This window comes from Microtus pennsylvanicus, chromosome 9 (assembly GCF_037038515.1).
Source record: "Microtus pennsylvanicus isolate mMicPen1 chromosome 9, mMicPen1.hap1, whole genome shotgun sequence".
NCBI lineage: Eukaryota > Metazoa > Chordata > Mammalia > Rodentia > Cricetidae > Microtus > Microtus pennsylvanicus.
In genome coordinates this window covers 108,439,283-108,461,572 of record NC_134587.1, presented here as the reverse complement: position 1 = coordinate 108,461,572, position 22,290 = coordinate 108,439,283, and the positions used below count along the sequence as shown (strand labels likewise).

The 22,290-nt window shown below is 56.5% G+C and overlaps 2 protein-coding genes across 4 annotated transcripts; one reads left to right on the top strand and one right to left on the bottom strand.

Annotated features, from left to right (window-relative positions):
* Positions 1 to 5,039: 5,039 nt before the first annotated feature.
* On the bottom strand, positions 5,040 to 9,925 carry Gtpbp3 (GTP binding protein 3, mitochondrial). Its single transcript, XM_075987065.1, has 9 exons — positions 8,859 to 9,925; positions 8,473 to 8,720; positions 8,277 to 8,363; positions 7,336 to 7,538; positions 7,109 to 7,181; positions 6,872 to 7,015; positions 6,605 to 6,770; positions 5,924 to 6,208; positions 5,040 to 5,725 (listed from the first exon to the last, which is right to left on the bottom strand). Exons 1-9 carry the CDS (start codon positions 8,909 to 8,911, stop codon positions 5,500 to 5,502), a joined length of 1,485 nt encoding a protein of 494 aa, XP_075843180.1. The 5' UTR covers positions 8,912 to 9,925; the 3' UTR covers positions 5,040 to 5,499.
* Positions 9,926 to 11,599: 1,674 nt separating this feature from the next.
* Positions 11,600 to 21,730, top strand: Ano8 (anoctamin 8). 3 transcript variants are annotated; one of them, XM_075987061.1, is made up of 18 exons: positions 11,600 to 11,926; positions 12,549 to 12,659; positions 12,756 to 12,888; positions 13,033 to 13,171; positions 13,242 to 13,338; positions 14,009 to 14,125; positions 14,206 to 14,333; positions 14,422 to 14,583; positions 14,839 to 14,991; positions 15,091 to 15,217; positions 15,314 to 15,369; positions 15,472 to 15,546; positions 15,748 to 15,879; positions 16,227 to 17,036; positions 18,732 to 18,923; positions 19,002 to 19,133; positions 19,281 to 19,391; positions 21,043 to 21,730. In XM_075987061.1, exons 1-18 carry the CDS (start codon positions 11,821 to 11,823, stop codon positions 21,577 to 21,579), a joined length of 3,318 nt encoding a protein of 1,105 aa, XP_075843176.1. In that variant the 5' UTR covers positions 11,600 to 11,820; the 3' UTR covers positions 21,580 to 21,730. The 3 variants fall into 3 exon arrangements, with proteins under 3 accessions (XP_075843176.1, XP_075843173.1, XP_075843174.1); XM_075987058.1 differs by having other exon boundaries at positions 11,685 to 11,926; positions 19,005 to 19,133; XM_075987059.1 differs by lacking the exon at positions 15,748 to 15,879 and having other exon boundaries at positions 11,685 to 11,926.
* Positions 21,731 to 22,290: the final 560 nt, after the last annotated feature.

Below are 22,290 nucleotides of genomic sequence, written 5' to 3'. Positions count from 1 at the left end.
TCTGCCTCACCAAGTGTTGGGGTGGAAGACATGTACCCCCACACCTGGCTAGCCCCATTTTTTTTAAAAAAAAAAAAACTGTCCCAACATCTGTGGAGCTGACCTTTCGTAGCAAGCCTTCTGCCTCAGCCTCCACAATGTTGGCACTGCAGGTGCACTAACATGCCGGGCACTGTTTTTCCTTGCCTGAGAAACTTCTCTGTTCAAGACAAGGAGTTGCAAAATGAATTGTCAAACCGTGCATGGGAGGGCGATGTCTCCGTGGGTGAGAGTACTTGTTGCTCAAGCTGGAGGAACTAAGACTCAGTTACAGAACCCACATAAAGGCTAAGGTGACGATTTACCTTAAACCCAGTGCTGTGGGGAGGGACGGGAGGATGCTGAGCACTGAGACCTGACCTGTAGGGTCGCCCCCTGTGCCCTCGTCTGGCCTATATGTCCCCTTGGATCCACACGCCCACAAGTTTGGACTGCGCCATACACACCAACGAACAAGGGGCGGGGGCTTGGCTCAACTTTGTCTGACCCCTCCTCCAAGCAGCCTTCCTTGATTACCAAGGTATGGTCCTTGTCCCTTGGGGCCCCAGTCTCATCCTGGCTCCCAGGCCCCATGCAGTGCTCCCTGTCGGAAAGGGGCCGAGTGCCCGGTCATAACCGCCTCCGCTGGGTGAGGCCCTGACTCTTTGGGGATTTCCTGCGTCCTCTATAAATAACCCCCCGCTGCTTCCCACAAACTCCTCACCCTTCTTGGAAAAAAGGGACAGCGGCCAAGGCCTCCACGCAGCTGTGTGCCAGCCCCGAGGCAGGCGGCCCGCAGTGGGCGAGCTGCCCAGAGGTCTGGCCCCACCCAGGGCGAGGCGCCAGGGGACCCTTCCCCTGTTCAAGGCAGGATCTGGCTAAGTAACCCAGCCGGGCCTGGGACGAGCGCTGGAATGACAGGCGTCCTCATTGATGAGGACGCGGCTGGGAGTTACGCGAGGGACGCTCGCCCTCTGCTGGCCGATTACGGCTACACCAGGCGACCCAGCCCCCCTGACGCCCCCTGGCGGCCTCAGCAGATACAGCACAGACGCCTCCTCTTTAAGGTCTGCCCCAAGTCCAGGACAAAGACTTCCTCCTTGTAACCATGCCTCGAAACCCAAGTGCTGACCCCAGTGCCCTACAATGTTGCCTGTTACAAAGGCCCTGGCAAAGTTCAACGTGGGGTGTAATTGACTGCTCAAACCATTTCCCTAAGCCTCCGTTTTCTGAACGGTAAATTGGGAACATTTGTGCCCGGTCGGTGGTGCACTGGTGAGGATCCTGGTGACCGAGGCCACCGCCATCTTCAAAGACTCAACCTCAGAAACTAAAATTAGGGGCTGGAGAGATAGCTCAGTGGTTAAGAGCTGACAGCTCACAACCATCTGTAACTCCAAGACCTGACATCCTCACAGACATACATGCAGTCCAATGCACAAAAAATAAAACAAATTATTTTTTTAAAAAAGTAAAAATAAACACAAATTGCGGTGTGGCAGCGGCACATGCCTTTAATCTTAGTCCTGGTCTACAGGGCAAGTTCCAGGACCTGTTCCAAAAACTACAGAGAAACCCTGTCTCAAAAAAACAAACCAACCAAACAAAAAATATATGAGAAGGGACTGGTGAGATGGCTCTGCAGATAAAACATTTGCAGCTGAAGAGGACTTTATTTTTTGGTTTTTCGAAACAGGGTTTTATTTATCTATTTTGATTTTCGAGACAGGGTTTCTCCGTAGCTTTTTGGTTCCTGTCCTGGAACTAGCTCTTGTAGACCAGGCTGGCATCGAACTCACGGAGATCCGCCTGCCTCTGCCTCCTGAGTGCTGGGATTAAAGGTGTGCACCACCACCGCCCGGCACGAAACAGGGTTTTACTGTGTAGCTTTGGAGCCTGTCTTGGAACTTGCTCTGTAGCCCAGGCTGGCCTCAAACTTTCAAGTGCTGGGATTAAAGGTATGTACCACTGCTTGTCAAATAATTTATTTATTTTTATTTTATATGCATTGGTATTTTACCTGCATGCATGTCTGAGTGGGGGTATTGGGTCCCCTAGAACCGAAGTTACAGACAGTTGTGACCTGACATGTAGTTGCTAAGAACTGAACCCGGGTACTCTGGAAGAACAGTTAGTGATCTTAACCATTGAGCCATCTCTCCAGCCCAAGGATTTTGTTTTCCAAGACAGGGTTTCTCAGTAGCTATGAAGCCAGTCCTGGAACTCACTCTGTAGACCAGGCTGGCTTTGAATTCGCAGAGATCCACCTGCCTCTGCCTCCCCAGTGCTGGGATTAAAGACGTGTGCCACCACCGCCCAGGACTGGAGTTCGGTTCCCAGCAACCATGGTCTCCCAAGCTCCTGTGTCTCCAGGTCACAAACCCACACATCCCCTCACACCACACACACACACACACACACACACACACACACACACACACACACACACACACACACACACACTTAAAACTTGCTATCAGCCCATGGGCCAGAGAGATGGCTTAGCGGTTAAGAGCAGCACTGGCTGCTCTCCCAGGGGTCCTGAGTTTAATTCCCAGCAACCGTAAGGTGGCTCACAACCATTCATAATGAGATCTGGTGCCCTCTCTGGCACACAGGTAGACTTGCAGGCAAAACGCTGCATACATAATAGATAAATAAAATCTTTTTTAAGTTAAAACTGTTTGACCAATGGCCTAGGCATATTCCTAGCTAGCTCTTACATTATTTAAAGTTTTATTTATCTTAAAATTTGCTTTATTTATTTATTTACTTATTTATTTATTTAATTAAGTTTTTGAGACAGGGTTTCTCTGTAGCTTTGGAGCCTGTCCTGGAACTAGCTCTTGTAGACCAGGCTGGCCTCGAACTCACAGAGCTCCACCTGCCTTTGCCTCCCAAATGCTGGGATTAAAGGCGTGCGCTACCACCGCCTGGTTTTTATTTTATTTTTTTTAAAAAAAGAAAACAAACTTTTCATTTTACATACCAATCCTAGTTCCCATTCCCTCCCCTCCTCCTATTCCCTCCACTTATCCCCCATCCCCCAATCCAATCCTCAGAGAGGGTAAGGCCCATTGTAGTAAATGAAGAGTCCAAGAATAAGAAAATAAAAATGTAGATTCCAGAAATAGGAATGTAGAAATAAAAAAATATAAAGCTATAAGTCTAGGAGAATGAGAACAGACTGTCCGCAGCTTTCTCAGCAGATCAAGGATCAGTCATTCACAGTGAACTATTTTTCTCAGATGCTTAGGAAGCCTCCATCAGCCTAGGTCATTTCATTTTACAACTGGCTGTTCTATTTACAAGGCCGGAGCTTCTCTCTGCAAACTGAGAGTAACGTCCTGGCCATCCTTGATAAACGACAGGTATGAACTGAGTTAACCTCTAGGAGACAGAGATACGTGACGTCTGGGTTAGACATTGTCTCTGTTATGGGAAACTGGACCATCAAAGGGGAGGCAAGGGGCTCCAGTATGCACTGCCTGGAGGAACCGGGAGAGACAGAGGACACGGGTGCAAACACCTGGTTTGGCTATTGAGCTCTGATAATGGGGGTTGAAAAGTATGGCAGTCTGTATCTGAGCTTTACCTTGAGAAAGTGTGAAGAACTTTCTGCTATCTTCTAAGTTCCCAGCCTAAGAACCAATTAATTCTAATTTGTTAACCTTCTGATATTGCTAGCAGTCCCTTTTTCTAATTAATTGCTAAAGATACCTGTTTTCTTGCAATTAGTGACTTTCACTGTAATCTCCTCTGAAACACATTTCATGATAGCTGCCTAGTTACCCATTGACGGTAGAACTCACTCCTCTCCTTAGGGTGTATGCTGACTGACCTGGGAAAGATCGTAAAAACTCCTTCGTTCAGACCTAATGCTTGGTGCCCCTACTATAAAAAGTGGGTTCAGAAACAAGCTTTTGGCCACAGCCTAACAAACGCCATCTCTGGCTGTGGTCTCAGCTAGCTGATAAGCTTCTGTGCCCCACAGTGTTTTTTTATTTTTTATTTTGCTTCTGGTTTTCCTAGGATCTGGTTTCTGGAATAAAGTTTGCTTCTGGTTTATTAGACTTGGTGGTGTTCTCATCTTTGTGCAAAACCCCCTGGACCCAACAATAAGGAGGAAGCAGCTTGTTCTTCCCGGCCATTGGCTATCTTAGCTCCGAAATAATCACATAGAAACTGTATCAGTTAAATCACTGCTTGGCCCATTAGCTCTAGCTTCTTATTGGCTAACTCTTACATATTAGTTTAACCCATTTCTATTACTCTGTGCATCACCACACGGTCGTGGCCTACCAGCAATGTTTCAGCACATCTGTCTCCAGCAGCGGCTCCATGGCTTCTATCTCTAACTCTGCCTTCTTTCTCCCAGCATTTAGTTTAGTTTTCTCTGCCTACCTAAGTTCTGCCCTATCAACAGGCAGAGGCAATTTCTTTATTCATTAATGGTAATCACAGCACACAGAGGGGCTCCCACATCAGCCCATTGCTTTGGGGAAGGTCCAAGGCCCTTCCTACTATATCTAGGCTGAGTTAGGTATCCTTCCAAAGAGAATGGGTTCACAAGTACAAGCAATAGGGATAAATCCTGGTGCCTCTGCCAGTGGCCACACAACTGTCACCCACATTCAGAGGGTCTAGTTTGGTCCTATGCTGGTTCTTTTCCTGTCCGGCTAGAGTAAAAAAAAAGCACGGGTTGTTCTCCCACAGGACTCGGGTTTAATTCCCAACATCAGCATATCAGCTCACAACCGTCTCTAACTCCAGTTTCCTAGGATCTGATATCTTCATAGGCAATAAAGCTAAATAAATTATATGCACGTATATAAACAGAACAACGTGCTGCCAAGCCTGAGGTCCACGTCACCACTGCAGAGGAGTCCTGAAAGCTCCCCTCTGACCTCCCTGTCTGTGCTGTGCCCATAAACGAACTTTAAGAAACAGAATGCTCAGTAGAGCCAGGTCTGACTGCAGCAATGGGTTCCAATTAGTCGCTTTTTGCATTGACCAGAGGCGATAATAAATAAATATATTTGATTGACATATGAGAGATTGACATAGGACACGTCATAGAGAGAACACAGAGGCAAACTTCTCGAAGGTAAGGCTGACTGGTCCTCTTGAACTGACATTTCTGGACCACCCAAACTCTTCATGCTCCTGTGGTACTTAAAAACTATAAAGCCAGGGGCGTGGTTCAGGGTGGAGTCCCTGTCTAGAGTCCCCCAGTGAGAGGCTGGGGGCGTGGTTCAGGGTTGGAGCCCCTGTGAGGAGCTGGGGCGTGGCAAGAATTTCATCTCCAGCACTACGTACACTTGGCATGGTGAGAAGGCCTTAATCTCAGCAGCCGAGGGGTACCCATCCTGGGATCCCTGGCCTGTCTCCTACTCACTGTGGAGGGAATAAGCTTGAGGGCCGGGGACCCCAAGTGCTCACCTGCTCTCTGCTGCCCTAGGTCCCATCCAGCTCTGACCCTTACTTGCCCACACAGAAGTCCCGGAAGATGAGGTCCAGGACCTCTTCAATGCCTCCTCCTCCTGTGAGGTAGCTCAGGTGCCTCCGAGCCCGACGCAGGGCCTCGGCTGCCAGGGCCAGGTCTGTGGTTGCCTGGTAGTGGCCCAGGGCATCCAGGCAGCTCTGGAGGTGATGCTGGTGCCTAGCCCGGGTCAGGAGCGGTGGTCCCGTGAATGGGTCCCCACACCTGCCAGAAACAAGACTTGGCATTTCACTTGGCCTGTGCAGCCACCTTTTGAACAGCGCCCCCCCCCCCCCCCCCTCACTGTACTCCTTTTGCAGAGAGAGATACTGAGGCTGAGGGCCAGGCATGAACCCAAAGCCAGCAGCTCTGCCTGCACCTGAACTTGAGTTGGAGAGCGGAAGGGGGCCAAGGGAGACTTACACGGCAGCCAGCTCGGTCTTTAGGGCCTGCAGGAGGCCATCCAGCCCAGCTCCGGTGAGGCAGGACAGCAGCAGGTGCGGCATCCCTAATAAGGCAGTGTTGCTGGTGGGGGGACTAGTGGGAAGCAGGTCAGATTTGTTGAGCAGCAGCAGAAAGCGCTGTCTGGCGCTGTTGGGGCTCTGCGCTGCCAGTGGGGCTACCACAGTGTCCAGGAAGCTGCAGCAGGAGGGGGAGGCCAGGTCGGAGGCATCCAGGACCCCCAGGATGATGTCAGCCTGCTCCAACCTGGGAAGGAAGGAAGCCACGTTGTGGGGCACAGTCACGGAAGCCTAGGATGGCCCTGTGGGTGACGAGCAGAGGAGAGGTGCACCTGAGGGAGGGACAGGCACTGCAGGGTGGAGGCAGGGGCTTGGCCAGGTCTGTTAGGGAGCATGGGCGGGGCACAGAGGAACTGGAGGTCAGAGCCTCTGGTGGAGAAGGGTTTGAATGATGCAGGAGACAGGGTGGGGCAAAGAGGGGGAGCGGAAGGGAAGCCAGACAAGCTTGCATCTCAGTCAAACTACGAGGCTCCCCGTACCCCTGGCTTTGGGGGAACTCAAAATCTTTTGTTTCAGGAATAATGAAATAGACTAGAGGGGAGAAAAAGACCCCAGGTGGCTTTGTCCCCAGCCCTGCACCCACCGCTGGTGAGCCCTTCGCACGCCCTCTTGCTCAGCCACGCCCACGCCTTCCCGCAGCCCAGCAGTATCACTCAGCAGCACAGGGAAGCCAGCCAGGTCCACAGGCGTCTCCAGCACATCTCGGGTGGTCCCTGGCTCTGGGGACACGATGGACACGGGTTTCTGGCCTGAAGGTAGACAGCGTGTGATGAAGGGCAGTAGGGTGAAGGTAAAAGGCCCCACCTTCCCACTACAGCCCTGCCCAGGAGTCTGCCAGAACCCCACATACTGAGAAGATTCACCAGACTACTCTTGCCCGCATTGGGGGGTCCAGTGACCACAACGTGCGCCCCCGAGCGGAGCCTCTGACCACGCCTGGCATCTCGTAGGTGGGAACCCAGTGCAGCCTCCAGGGTTCGAACGTCTCTGTCCACTGAGAGAGGGAGAAGTTAGGCTGAGGAAAGGCGATCAGGAGGATCTCTGGGGTTCTGAGACGCCAGCCTCACCCTCTCAAAGGCACACATACCCTGCTCCAACACATCCTCTTCCAAACTGCCATCCTCTCCAAAGTCAATATAGGCTTCTAAATGGGCCAGAGCCTGGGAGGAAGGCGAAGACGTCATGGGTGCTCCTGGGAACCCACGGTCCTCGCTCTAAACCCAGCTCCAGCTTGACCTAAGTGACCAGATTGGCATTTCACAGGTCTAGAGCTTTTCTAAGAACGGGATGGACGGGTGAGCAAGCAGGTCTTGCCTTGGTGAGGGTCTTGGCCCAGCCTCGGCACAGTTGGCCCAGCTCCCCATCCAGCTGCCTCAGGGCCTGGCGCCGCTGGGCCTCAGTTTCTGCATGGATCAGATCGGCCAGTCCCTCCACTTCAGTCAGGCTCAGCTTTCCGTGGGCGAATGCCCTTCTGGTGAACTCCCCAGCCTCAGCTGGTCGCAGTCCTGGCACACTACCTGAAAGCATCACAAGGTCCAGGCTCCTGATCCCAATGGCAGGTTCCACAGTTTCCAGGTTGGTGCCCCGCCCCCACTGTATGGACAGTCAGGAAGCTGGCTGGTTCCCAGAGCTGGACTCGGATGGGTATGACCCAGGTACCATGCCTGGGGGTTAGTTAGGAGATGTCTGTCAGAACCCAGGCCAGCTGCTGCTCAGGTCATCTGCAGCTGCCCCTTCCACATAGGCCTACACAGACAGACTAGAAACCATTAGAGGTCTCCTGTGGCAAACCACAGGACACACAGTTCCTGGAAAGGCAAGACCCTCCCTGCCTCCACCACCCAGCAATCACAGGCAGGCTGCCTGTAAGCTGGTACTGTGGGCCACTCAGTCAGCTCCCTGCATAGGATCTAGCCCTTCCTCAGAACAACTGCCACCAAACATACCCTGCTCCCGAGTCAGCTGTCTTCACAGGCCTCCCTATACTGCAGTCTGCCTATGGCATTAATCGCGTATGTGTGTCTGTCCGTCCAGGAAGTCAGAGGACAGCTTGCATAAATCAGTTTCACCACAGAGATTGCGGCATTGGAACTCAGCTCGGGCTTGGCAACCATCACCTTATCTGGCTGAGTCAGCAATCTAGAAGGACCACGTTAATGATAAATCTCTTCCCACAAATGACATTCTCTATCTTGCAGCCGACACCAGAGATCTTTCAGTCTGCCCGGGAACAGTGTCACAAAACAGAGCCTCACCCAACGCCTGCAAGACGCCGCTGACCACCGCGGGACCTCCGTGCACGTGAAACTCCACGCAATCCTCACCCGTGAAACTCCGGGGACCTTGTACGGCAAAGAGCAGAGACAGACGATGGGCACGGCCCGGGCTGACTCCCGGAGGGGGCTGAGGCTGGGCCACTAGCGCTGTGGGATCCTGGATCGAGCCCCTCACCTGGAAACCAGAGGACGAGCGCGCGGTCCAGCGGCTCCCCGGAGAGCGGGTGGCGGAGAAGGTGCAGGCGGGCGCTGCGGGCCGGAGGTGGCTCCCGGGACGCCGTGAGGCTGCGGAGCGCGACCCCGCTGGCCGGGCCGCTGGTGCGGATCACAGCGATGGCGCAGCGGCCCTGGCCGGAGCTGAGCGCGAAGATGGTGCTCTCGGGGGTCCAGGACCCGGCGCCGCTGCTCCGGCGTGCGCACAGCCTGGGGGCCGGGAAGTAGACGAGTAAGCGCACCCCGGACGCCGAGCCTCGGAGTGAAGGACCGAGGGAACGTCGCCCGGGGATGCCCCGGGGCCTAGAGCAGCGCCCCCCGCCGTGACAGCGGGTCTGTCCCACCCACCTGCGGGGCGCCCGCGCCGCCCTCGTCGCCAGGGCACTCAGCGCGCGCCACATGAATTTCCAACCAGCCAGCTCCCTGCCCAACGTCCCTGCGCGGTTTCAAGTTCCGGGAGGAAGTCCCGCCCCTTCGCGGCGTGACTGGCAGTGCGCCCAGCGACTCTCCACTACCATTGACCGTGGTTTCTATTGGTTCACACAAGGGAAACCAAGGGGGTGTGCGCAGCGCAAGAGTGTTCCCCGGAAATATGAGACCCAAGTTTTTGGTTCTTAGACCGGCTGGGAGCCGAGACAGTGTGAGGAAGAAATCCCAGGCTGTCACAGGGAGAAGGCTCGCGTCTTGTTCTTCCCTTGTGTGCATAGCTTTAGAGGCGCCAAGAAGCTACGTGTGCAGTTTCACTTCTAGAAGAGGGCAGCTCAGCTGGCAAAGGCCTGAGAACCCGAGTTTGAGCCCCGGGACCCCGCTTAGTGAAGGATGGCAGATTTGTGCAAGTTGTTCTTAGACCTCCATACGAGAGAGAGAGAGAGAGAGAGAGAGAGAGAGAGAGAGAGAGAGAGAGAGAGAGAGAGAGAGAGAGAGAGAGAGAGAGAGAGAGAGATTGAGAGAGGCATCTTAATAAGTGCTTGAGATGAGTTCCTGGGAAAGTCACGCCCTAGATTAGTGAAAAAATCTGGTCCAAACTTTTTGGGAAGTTTGTTCCTGGCCCTTCTTAGATCTCTCCGCTGCCCCCTTCCCAAGCTTTGCCAGCGGCAGATCCTAGGCAAGCATTTTAGCCAGGAGCCATTTCCAGGCCTGGTTCCTCCTCCAGGCGGCTCTACTCCAGCCATGGCTTCCCCGCTCTCTCCTAGGACTCGGTTGGTCGCAGGTCCGCTGTGTGCCGGTGGCTCCCGGAAAGGCTCCCTGGGTTACCTTCAGGTTAACCTGGGGCAGCGCTGAATTGTGGGGTGAAGGCGGAGGCTCGAATTCCTGGCACCGGGCGGGCGGAGCCTCGGGAGCGCCCTCGCACGGCTAATTCTCCGGTTCTGGACCCGGGCGGGCGGGCGCTCTTTAAGAACACGCTGCCGGGCAGCTTAACGTCGCAAAGCCCTCAGGTCCTCAACTGCCCTACTTTGCAGGCTGTGAAACAGGAACAGTGACGTTGTCCATCTCCCGTGGTTCCTTCTTAACACGTTTACAACACATGCCCATTACATCCTGGGCACCGAGAAGCAAACTGGGCTCACAGTCCTTCAGAGTGGACCACTCAAGACTGGGAGAAGTTGGGAGGCCGGAGCCTGGAGCCTGAGCTCAGTGGGTTAGGCGCTTGCTGCTAAACCTGATGACATGAGTTCAATCCCCCCGACTCACTTGGTGGAGGGAGGGAATCAGTTCTCAAGTTGTCCCCTGGTCTCCACACACTCGTCAGAACCTCAGAAACAAACATTTTTCTTTTTTAAAGTCAGGGCCTCGGAAAAAAGGGAGCACACCTAAAGCCAGAGGCTTGACCTCTGCAAGAGCGAGCATTTCCCCAGCAAGCTGGACTTTGTTGGGCTTCCCCCTCCCCAGCACCACCCCCCCACTCATGCAAGTTTCAGAAAAGCAGCCTTTCTTTTCCTTCCTTCCTTCCTTCCTTCCTTCCTTCCTTCCTTCCTTCCTTCCTTCCTTTTCTTCTTTCTTTCTTCCCAAGACGGGATTTCTCTGTGTAACATCCTGGAACTCCCTCAGTAGAGCAGGCTGGCCTTGAACTCAGAGAGCTGCCTGCCTCTGCCTCCTGAATGCTGGGATTAAAAGTGTGTCACCATCCAGTAGGGTTATTTTTTAAGATCTATTTATTTTTATTTACGAATGTGTACTCTCTGTGTTAGGTTTATTCAGAGGCCGGAAGAGGTTGTCATAGCTCCTGGTACTGGAGTTACAGGGTGTGGGACCCGAACTCTGTCTGGTCCTCTGGAAGAGCTCAAGTGCGCGGCCATCTCTCCAGCTTGGTCCACCCTTTTTGGACGCAGGGTCTAGTATAGCCCACAGTGGCCATGGACTTGCTATGTAGCGGAGGATCGCTTCGAAATACGGATCTTTCTGCTTCCTACGTGTAGGATTGGGAGATCTGTGCCTGCCAGACCAGGGCTATACCGACCGCGTCACCCTACAGTCTCTGCCCGCCACTCTGGAGACTGAAGGCAAAGTTTTGTGCGGGTTAGGCCAGTCTCTGACACCTCAGCCCTCGGCCGGACTATTTATTGCATTATCTCTGTGTGAGGTGGTGCGCGCCATGCCGGGGGTGCTCTTGTGGGCGAAGGTTCTCCACAGACGGGATCACGGACACAAACTCAGGTTCTCAGCACCTTGATGAAGGGAGCCGTTCTGCAGGCTCCGGACCATATTTAGTAAACTCGGCCCCTGTATCCTGATCCCTTTGTGGAGTCTGGCGTGGGTGCAGAGGGTGACAAGAGCGTTTTAGGCAGGTGAACTCTACTGCAAAGGCCCTGGGGCAAGCTGAACCGGCTGCCATGCCATCTCACTGACACTTCTGTTGTGGTAGTTGAGCTATTGTTCTCAGAAATGCCACTCAACAAGATCCTCCTGCTCCCACATCCTGCAGTAAGGAAATCACGGCCAGCTCAGCTTCCACACCACGTGAACTCTGTGGGTGGGTGGGTAAACGGAGGCTGTGAGGGTGAGTGCGGGCGGGAACAAGCACCAGCGACCCAAGTGGTTGGGTGGGAAGGAAGCTCAGAAAACAACTCGGGCGGAGACGGGAAGCAGAGGCCAGGCGGGCGGGACTGAGGGATTCAGGGAAGAAGAATCGAGGTTTAGCTCGGGCGGGGACGACAATCAAGTGAAGCACAGGGACGGCGGGCGGTGCGGGCGGGCGAGAGCGGCCTTTGTCTCCTCCCGCGCGCTTGGTGGTGCCACTCCGGTCCCCCATGAGCCCGCGGCCCCCCGGCGCCCGGGCGTCCTGCAGCCCCTGACCTGCCCTGTCCTCGCCATGGCCGAGGCAGCCTCGGGCGCCGGGGGCGCGACCCTGGAGGGGGAGCGAGGGAAGAGGCCCCCGCCGGAGGGAGAGCCTGCAGCGCCTGCGTCTGGAGTCCTGGGTACGTGAGCTGCGGGTGGCACCGGGACAGGTGCACGGGTGAGCCCTGGGGCTGCAGGGGACTACGATAGGGCTCACACATCCCGAGCCTGGCGTGTGGCCCAGGGGCCGCTCCTCGTGGGGCTGCGGCTGCGGCACAGCGCGCGGGGTTGGGGCAGAGCGTTTGTATTGAGGGGTCCCCGTTGCGGGGACGTGGACACTCCCCTCTGACAGTCCCAGCCTGGCTGGTGTGAGCCCTGCCATCTGGAGACTCCCAGCACAGGGAAGAAGGGTAATATGGACAGTTCTGAGTTCGAATCCCACCTGGATTAAGTGACCTTGAGCGTCTGGGTACACTCTGGGCCTCAGTTTGGTGACCTGTGAAATGGGGGTAAGGACTTCACTCTGTTCGAGCAGCTGTTTTAAGGACCGCGCTGTCTTACCAAGAAGCGCACAAGGCTTGTGCTTGATTGCGGTTTGGGAGGCGGAGCTGGGCCTCAACCATGAGTAAGATTTTTAAGGCAGGACCTAGGGGGAAGGGCCTGGCTGGTACAGGGGATGTGGAGAGAGGAGAGAAGCCCAGGCTGAGGATGCTCTGCCCTCGAGAGCTCTGATCTCAGCCGGACCTGCCACGCTGCCCCTAGATAAACTATTTGGGAAGAGGCTCCTGCAGGCTGGCCGCTACCTGGTATCCCACAAGGCATGGATGAAGACGGTACCCACCGAGGACTGTGACGTGCTCATGACCTTCCCAGGTATGCACACCTACCTGTCCTGGGCCCTGATGCAGCGCCTGCCACTTTGGCCGAAATGTAAAGTGGGCACTTGTGGGTCCCTGTGCTCCTTGGCAGACACCACCGATGACCACACGCTGCTATGGCTGCTGAATCACATCCGAGTGGGCATCCCCGAGCTGATAGTGCAAGTTCGCCACCACCGCCACACGCGTGCCTATGCCTTCTTTGTCACAGCCACATATGAGAGGCGAGTGCCCTGCCTCCACCTCCCTCTGGCCTTGTCACCTTTCTGAGGGCCAACTGTGCCCACTATTCGTTTGTCCTAAGATATGGCTCGCGAATCGTCTTTAGCTTGGTGATGCGAACCTTCTATGCCCTGTCCTGCCCACAGCTTGCTCCGGGGGGCCGATGAGCTGGGTCTGCGAAAGGCAGTGAAGGCCGAGTTTGGCGGGGGCACCCGCAGCTTCTCCTGCGAAGAGGACTTCATCTACGAGAATGTGGAGAGCGAGCTGCGCTTTTTTACATCGCAGGTGACAGCCCTGTGCCCACGTCTCTGCACCCACGGCCCTCCGTGCCGAACTCACACCCGTCTCCCCACAGGAGCGACAGAGCATCATCCGCTTCTGGTTGCAGAACCTACGGGCCAAGCAGGGAGAGGCGCTGCACAACGTGCGCTTCTTGGAGGACCAGCCAATCAGTGAGCAGGGCGAGCCGGCCTTCCAATTACCTACGGAGAGCTGGGCGTGTCTGTTAGAAGATAGGTGTAGGAGGGTGGAGCTTACGGGCTAGGAAGAGGGTAGGAAGAAGTTGGACGTCCAAAGAATCCAATGGGCGTGACCTCCGCCGGGCACCTGGTGCAAGAATGGGAGAGGCGGTTCAGGTGAGAGAAGGTGCAAGCAGGACCACGGACAGCACTCATATGCTAGGTGGTGAGGCCTACTGGGAAACCAGTTCTCAGAGGTTCACGTTTCTATACCAGCCTGTCATTTCTTAGACATTCAGGGCCAGAAATGGGGGTTAAATCCTAAAATACACTTGACACTTGACGGGCGCGGTGAGGACATACATGCCTGTGTTCTCCCAGGCCCTGGGAGGCTGAGGTGGAGAGCTTGTTAGTTTAAGATCAACCTGGACTTTGTAGTGGGACTTGAAACCCTCCTGGTTCCCGGTCATCCCGGCCCCTCCCAACCCCACTTACCCAGCTTATGCCGTGCTGGGGATGGAACCCAGGCCTTTGTGTATGCTAAGCAAGCACTCTACCAACCAAGCCATATTCCCAGCCTTCTATAGGCTCCAGAACAAGGTGGGCTGCCCGGGCTGTCCATATGGTGCGGAGGCAGGGATCATTCTCTCTCTTCCTCCTGCAGTCCCGGAGCTGGCTGCCCGAGGCATCATACAGCAGGTGTTTCCGGTCCACGAGCAGCGCATTCTGAATCGTCTCATGAAGTCCTGGGTGCAGGCCGTGTGTGAAAACCAGCCTTTAGGTGTGGATTCATGGCTGAGGAGTGGGCTGGGGTCCCAGGAGACTCTTGGAGGTGACCCAGCCTCTCTTGTCCCCTGGCAGATGACATTTGTGACTATTTTGGGGTGAAGATCGCCATGTATTTTGCCTGGCTGGGCTTCTACACGTCGGCAATGGTTTACCCTGCTGTCTTTGGTTCTGTTTTGTATACATTTACTGAAGCCGATCAGGTACTGGGAGGTACTGGGCAGGACTGGGGGTGGCCTTCCTCCATAGGCTGGCTGTGTCATTGACTTGACTTTCCTCTGTCACCTGCAGACAAGCCGGGATGTTTCCTGTGTTGTTTTCGCTCTCTTCAACGTGATCTGGTCGACACTGTTCTTGGAGGAGTGGAAACGGAGGGGTGCAGAGTTAGCCTACAAGTGGGGGACATTAGATTCACCCGGGGAAGCTGTGGAGGAGCCACGACCCCAGTTCAGGGTCAGTCTGGGGCTGAGGCTCAACATTCAGACAAGGCTGGAAAGGCGAGAAATGTTGCGCAGAAGGGCACTGGTGTGTGTGATGGGCGCCATCAGAGTAGAGTGTGCGCCTGAAGGGGTTGGATTTGAGCTTTTAGAAGGCTGTAGAGTTGTCTCTTGTGGGAGAAATGGCTTGGCCAAGGGAAATGGGGCTCCTAGGATCAGGAGGTGGGTGTGGCCCCTGGTCTCACACACTGCCCCTTCTGCTGGTTGTCAGGGTGTCCGACGCATCAGCCCCATCACTCGGGCTGAGGAGTTCTACTACCCGCCCTGGAAGCGACTGCTCTTCCAGCTGCTAGTCAGCCTGCCTCTGTGCCTGGCCTGCCTTGTCTGTGTCTTTGTGCTGATGCTTGGCTGCTTCCAGTTGCAGGTAAGCCCACAGCCCCCACCCTTGCCCTACCCTCTGCCCACTGAGCTCCGGGCCCAGCTTCACTCGCCCGAGCCCCCTGCCTTGTCCTGCCCCTTTTAGGAGCTGGTCCTGAGCGTGAAGGGTCTACCCCGCCTGGTTCACTTCCTGCCCAAGGTCATGCTGGCCTTGCTGGTCAGTGTGAGCGCTGAGGGCTACAAGAAGTTGGCTGTGTGGCTCAATGACATGGGTATGTGCAGGGAAGGGGAAGTCCCCACCATCCTGGGGATCCCCATAGCTCTCGGGAGGGGCAGAGTGTCCCCTCATTCACCTCCTCGGCCCCTAGAGAACTACCGGCTAGAGAGCGCCTACGAGAGGCACCTTATCATCAAAGTCGTCTTGGTGAGTAAACACGCATGTTCAAAGAGGCTAGGAGGATGGGAGAGGGGTTTGGAGGACCCGCAAGGTGGGGCTGCAGGATGACCCAGGCCGCCTGCCTCCCAGTTCCAGTTTGTCAACTCGTACTTGAGTCTGTTCTACATCGGCTTCTACCTCAAAGACATGGACCGCCTGAAAGAGGTGAGGGCCTGCCCAGCACCCCAGACGCAGCGCTCTGACCCCCTGGGGACGGACCCGTGTAAGGGGTCCAGGGCTCTCCAGCCCCTCCCTCCCCTCCTCCATCCTTCTCTCCTTTTTGTCCGTCTGTCCGTGCGTCCTCTCTCTGCCCGTCGTTCCCCTCTCCCATCTGTCCGTCCACCTGTCCCGTTGGTCCCTCCACAGCTCCTGCTACTCCTGTCCCTGACCCAGAGCCTCGAGCGGCAGCTGCGGGCGGCACTGGTCCCGCTCGTGGCCCTGCGGTTCCGCCTGCTCCTCCTGTCCCTCCGGGGTTTCCTGCTCGTGGCCCGGGCCAAAGTACGGGCAGGTGGCGAGCCTTCCCACGGTGTGGGCAGCGTGGCTGTGCTGCGGGTGGGGCACGGCGAGCATAGGGTGCATGCGCAAAAGGGTCTCCCGTGTAGGCTGAGGAAGGTCCACCAAGGTGTCCAGGGCCCAAGGCAATGCCTGGGCAGGGTGGAGATAGAAGAGCTGAGATTCCTGGCCAGTCCGCTGGTTGGCTGTGTCTCTGGGACTGTGCTGCGGTCTCAAGTCCAGGGTTGTCCAGGGGCTGCAGGAGCCACCTGGAAGGGCATACGCGTCTTCGAGGGTGTGACCCTACGGTGCCCGGCTCGGCCCGCCCCCACGCGGCCTCTTTCTGTCCGCAGATGCTGGCCACTCTGCTCATCACTCGGCAGCTGCTGCAGAATGTGCGCGAGGTGCTGCAGCCGCACCTGTATCGCAGGCTGGGCCGTGGGGAGCTGGGTCTGTGCGCCATCAGGGAACTGGCCCGGGCCCTGCTGGGCCTGCTGAACCCCTTGCGCCCGGACCCCCGAGGGCACCTGGAGGCCCAGGCTGATGAGGGAGGAGCAGGGAGCCACAGGTGTTTGGGTGGAGGCTGCGGGGCGCCGGAGGAAGAGGAAGAGACAGCGGTGGAGCGGAGGCCGGCAGGGGAAGGCGGAGAGGTCCCAGATGGGCCTCGGGGTGGCAAGGAGGAGGAGGAGGAGGAGGAGGAAGAAGAAGAAGACGAGGAGGATGAGGAGGACGAGGAGGACGAGGGTGAGGAAGGCGGCCTCCTGGACTGCGGGCTGCGCCTTAAGAAGGTCAGCTTTGCGGAGAGGGGCACAGGGCGACGCAGGCCAGGCCCGGGTCCTGACGGCCTCCTGGAAGAGGGGAGCCCCACCATGGTGGAGAAAGGGCTGGAGCCTGGCGTGTTTACTCTGGCCGAGGAAGAGGATGAGCCAGAGGGGCCTCCCGGCAGCCCTGGGCCAGAGCCCCCGACCATCTTGCTCCGTCGCGCAAGTGGCGAGGGCCGCGACCAGGGTCCTGATGGAGGTGGAGACCCAGAGACCAGCTCCGGGGACACGGCTGGGAGACAGAGGAGGAACAACAGGTCCTCATGGATCGACCCACCAGAGGAGGAGCATTCGCCACAGCTCACGCAGGCAGAGCTGGAGAGCTGCATGAAGAAGTATGAGGTGAGAGGGCAGAGCCTCCGCCACTCCTGGCTCCTGGGAGGTGAAGGCATGAAGGCTGGAAGTTAGAGGACAGCCTGCTCAACAAGAAACTCGAAAGAGAAGCAAACAGGGCTGTGTTGATAGTTTAGTTGGTAGAGTGCTTGTCTAGCATGCATGAAGCCCTGGGCTCCATCCCCAACACCACATAAACCGGGCATGGTGGCACATGCTGGTCATCCCAGCACTGGGAGTTAAGGCAGCGGGTGAGAAGGTCAAGGTCCTTCTCTGATGTGGACTAAGTACTGGGCAAGCCTGGGCTATAGGAGACTCTCCCTTAAAAAAATAAACAGGAGGTGGGCAGTGTTGGCACAAGCTTTTCACTTAGGAGGCAGAGGCAGGTGAGTTGCAGGACAGCTGGAGCTAGGACTGGAGTCCTGACTCAGCAGGGAAGAGGGCTGCTTGTCGGAGTTCTTGGCTTCTCTCAGCCACTCAGAAAAGCTGCTTGCTCCAGCTCCAAGCGATCCAACATGGCTTTTAGCCTCTGGACAGCTGCACACACACAGACACACAGGAATTCGCACATGCATAAGTAAAATACATTTTAAATAAATAAAAAGAAAATAAGGACTAAGATGGTAATGGCACTTGCCACGAAGCCGTGGCGACCTCAGTTCCACCCATGGGACCCAGTGGGGGAAGGAGAGAACGGACTGACCAAGTTGTGTTCTCACATCCACGTGTTCTGAACCGCACTCTGAACGACCCCTGGCCTCACACGAGCTCTCACACACACCCTGCCTACACACATGCACCTGAGGAAACCATGCAAAGAAGCACACTGCCCCCGCCCGCGGGCTGCTGACAGAAAAAGCATGTGGTCAGGAGAGCATTGTTGTTTCTACTCTTTGGGGGTCGGCCACTCAGCTTCCAAATAAGTCACACACAGACACTTAATTCTTACTTATAAATGTGTGGCCTTAGCTTGGCTTCTTTCTAGACAGTTTTTCTTAATTTAAATTTTCCCACCTACCTTTTACTTCTGGACTTTTATCTTTCTCTATCCCTGTAAATATTTTAATATTTTCTTTCCTTTTAATTCCATGTCTGGCTGTGTGACTTGCCCCTTCTTTTTTTTTTCTCCTTCCTTTTCTTGTTCTTGGTTTTCCTTCTCCCAGATTTTTGCTTCTATTTATTCTCACTGTCTGCCAGCTCCACCTATCTTTCTCCTGCCTCTCTATTAGCTGTTCAGCTCTTTATTAGACCAATCAGGTGTTTTAGACAGGCAAAGAATCACAGCTTCACAGAGCTAAACAAATGCAACTTAAAAGAATGCAACACAGCTGGATGGTGGTGGCACACGCCTTTAATCCCAGCACTCAGGAGACAGATGCAGGCGGATCTCTGTGAGTTTGAGGCCCGCCTGGTCTACAAGACCTCGTTCCAGGACAGCTAGGGCTGTGACACAGAGAAATCCTGACTTGAAAAACACATCTGTGCATCATTAGCAAGTGTTCCCCAGTGTAAACAAATGTAACACATCGTAAACCGTGAAGGTGGAGGCAGGCTTGCAGGCGGGTGTGTCAGGGTGATCATGGGACTCTTGGTGTGGTAAGCGCGAGAGCCCGCTAGTGGCCCATGGACTTGTGCAGGCAGAGTCTGGAAATAGGGAGCGAGCCTGGACCTAGTGCCTAGCCTGATGGGAGCTCCTGTCCTCAGGACACATTCCAGGACTACCAGGAGATGTTTGTGCAGTTCGGCTACGTAGTGTTCTTCTCTTCCGCCTTCCCCCTGGCCGCCCTGTGTGCCCTCGTCAACAACCTGATTGAGATCCGAAGCGATGCCTTCAAGCTATGCAGCGGCCTACAGCGGCCATTTGGACAGCGAGTGGAGAGCATTGGCCACTGGCAGGTGGGCCAGTCCGCGAGGCCCAGAGGGGATGGCAGCCCCTGTTGGGACCTCTTCCTGAACCTCCTGCCTCCTCTACAGAAGGTCATGGAGGCCATGGGCGTGCTGGCAATCATGGTGAACTGCTACCTCATTGGCCAGTGTGGCCAGCTGCAGCGCCTGTTTCCCTGGCTCAGCCCAGAGGCGGCCATCGTGTCTGTGGTGGTGCTAGAGGTGCGGCTGGTGGTCCCCGGGGTGGGAGCTGGGCAGAGAAGTCAGGCATCCCTGAGCCCGCAGCCCCTGCGTCTGTCCCCGGGGTGGGAGCTGGGCGGAGGAGTTGGGCATCCCTGAGCCCGCAGCCCCCGTGTCTGTCCCCCACAGCACTTGGCTCTGCTGGTCAAGTACCTCATCCATGCAACCATCCCTGACATCCCTGGCTGGGTGGCTGAAGAGATGGCCAAACTGGAGTACCAGCGACGAGAAGCCTTCAAGGTACAGGACTGGGGTCTGGCTGATGCGGTGTCAGGAGGGAATAAATTTTAGGCTGAATCCCTAGTAAAAAACCGTAGGCAGCAGAGGGGGTATCCCAGCCCCTCATTTCAGGTTCTGCACCCAAAGATTCCATCAACTTGGATGGAAAGTACCCAGTATTTGTAGAGTGTGGAGGTGCACTGCTGTCAGGCCTGCACCTAGGGGTGGGCCGCTGGCCGGGCGCTCAAGGCCAGCTGGGCTATGCTGTGCTCTCTGAGAAAACAGCAGGATTTGCATGTGTACCAATGCACAGACTGCTGCATTTTCCTTCTTGTTTTGAGACTTAGCCCATCCTGGCCTCAAATTTGCAATGCCTGTGTTAACCTTCTGAGAACATGTTCCGCCACACCTAGTTTTTTTTTTAATTATGCATGCCGTTAGTGGGTCTTGTTGTGCAGGCCAGGCTTGGGGCTCCTTCCCAGCCTCCCAGTTAGCTGGGATTACAGTGCCCCTCAAAACAAATGTTCATACAACATTCCCACTGAATCACCTAGAGACTTTCTTTTTTAGATTTATTTTACTTTATCTGTTGCGAATGATTTGCCTGCATGTGTATGTGCACCCATGCAGTGCCCTTGGGAACCAGTAGGGGCGTCAGACTTCCTCCTAGAACTGAAGTTACAGATGGTTGTGAGCTACATTCAGGGTGCTGGGGACTGAACTGGGGTCCTTTGCAAGAGCAGTCTGTGTTCTTTACCACTGAAATGTCTCTCCAGCCCCATTTAGGGACATTTCAAGTCTACAGGAAGGGGTGAGCAGATAGCAAGCAGGGTGCCACTGTAGAAGGGACCGTTGTACCATACATTGGGTCCTGGAGCCAATCCTTCGTGGGTGCTCACATCGGCGGGTGTTGTCTAGATTCTTGCTGACATAAGCTCCAAGCTCTCAAGAATGCTCATTCTTCAGACTGCCCGTCTGCCTCTTCCAAATCCCTCTGCAAACTGCATGAAGGGCCAAGGAGCTGCACCTTCTAGGGAAGACTTTCCTAGTGTTCCAACCGGGAGCCAGGATTCTAGGCTGTCACTCTACCTTCTCACTGGGGGCTCCTAGGCTGTCACTCTACCCGAGCCACGCCCCCACCTCCTCACTGGGGGCTCCTAGGCTGTCACTCTACCCGAGCCACGCCCCCACCTCCTCACTGGGGGCTCCTAGGCTGTCACTCTATCCGAGCCACGCCCCCACCTCCTCACTGGGGGCTCCTAGGCTGTCACTCTACCCGAGCCACGCCCCCACCTCCTCACTGGGGGCTCCTAGGCTGTCACTCTACCCGAGCCACGCCCCCACCGCCTTACGGGGGGTGGGGGGAGATCCTAGGCTGGGGCTCTACTGCTGATCCTCAACAGTTCCAAACTGAGTTTTAATTGACGGGCCCTGAGTGGTGGCTCATTCCTGTGATCCCACACCTGGGAAGTTGAGGTTGGAAGATTCTAAACTCTAAATTCCAGCTACACAGTGAAACCCTGTATCAAAAACATACAAAGAAAAGGAAAAAGGGAGGAAGCAGTTGCTTTGAGAAGGCCCGGGGTGGAGGTCTACAGCCTTCCCACATGCCCTTCTCTCTGTGCACCGGGTGGTCAGGGGTTCGGGGCGCTCAGGCCGTGTCTCCCCACAGCGGCACGAGCGGCAGGCGCAGCAGCGCTTCCAGCAGCAGCAGCGGCGACGGCGCGAGGAGGAGGAGCGGCAGCGGCACGCGGAGCAGCAGGCGCGGCGGGAGCGCGATGCGGGCGGCCGCGAGGAGGCGCGCGCGGAGGCCCCGGGTCCCGACCCCGCGGCGGAGCGCGGCGCGGCCAAGGCCAAGGGCGGCGAGCGACCCCGACGGCCCGGAGCGCTGCTGCCGCCCGGCCCGGTGCTGCGGCTGAAGCAGATAATCCCGCTGCAGGCCCGGCCGCCCGCGCCCGCCGGGTGCGCGCCCCCGCCGCGCTCGCCCGCGGATACGCGCCTGCCCGCCTTCCTCAGCCTGCGCTTCCTCAAGGCGCCCGAGCGCGGCCCGTCCCCGCCGCGGCCCGGAAAGCTGTTCGCCTTCGCAGCGCGCGAGCCCGCGGCCAACGGGGCTCCCGGGGGCGGCGGGCGCGCGCACAGGAGCGCCGGGGACGAGCCCGCGGCCGCAGAGCCGGAGTCGCTGCCCGAGGACGCAGGTCACAGGCCTTAACCGGGACGCGCGTCGCGAGGGCCGTGGGCACCGTGGGGCCCCGCGAACCGCGCTCTCCCTCCGCAGGGCTCGCCTCGCCGCCCGCCGGCTGCTGGCGCTGGGACGCGCCTTGGGGCTGCGGCGGCGACAACCCGCCCCGCGTCCCGGGCCCCGCGGAAGCCCCCGCGCGCCCCGCGCAGCCCGCCTGCTGGCCCGCAGCCCGTCACTAGCCCCGCCGCGCCCCTGCCGTTTCGTCAACCAGGATGGGGGCCACGAGCGGAACCCCACAGAACAGAAAAGTACACAGGATGGGCGGCTATTTATTTGTTTTTAATTTATTTTATCATATTTTTGTAAAACGGCAGAAATGCAATAAAAAGTTTATTTCAACAGTGCTCGAGGTCAGAGCGGTGGAGAGACCTCGGGGGATCCGTAGCCGGTGGCTGGGCACGCGGTTCTCTCAGGATGAGGCCTCTAGAGGGCCCAGGGAACCCATCAGGGTGGCGATTTCGGGCCTGGATCCGGATGCACATACGTTGCACCCTACGCCAGATGGGACTTAGGGATGGTGCACTCATGAGGGTGCCCAGAACAGAGGATCCGCACCGGTAACAGCCCACTGTGACTTGGTCCAGAGGTCATCCTGGCCAGCCTGCAGGGACCTGGGAGCTAAAGTGGCGCTCCGGAGACTGCACAGCTGTGCACAGCAAAGGCAGAGGGACACAGAACCCC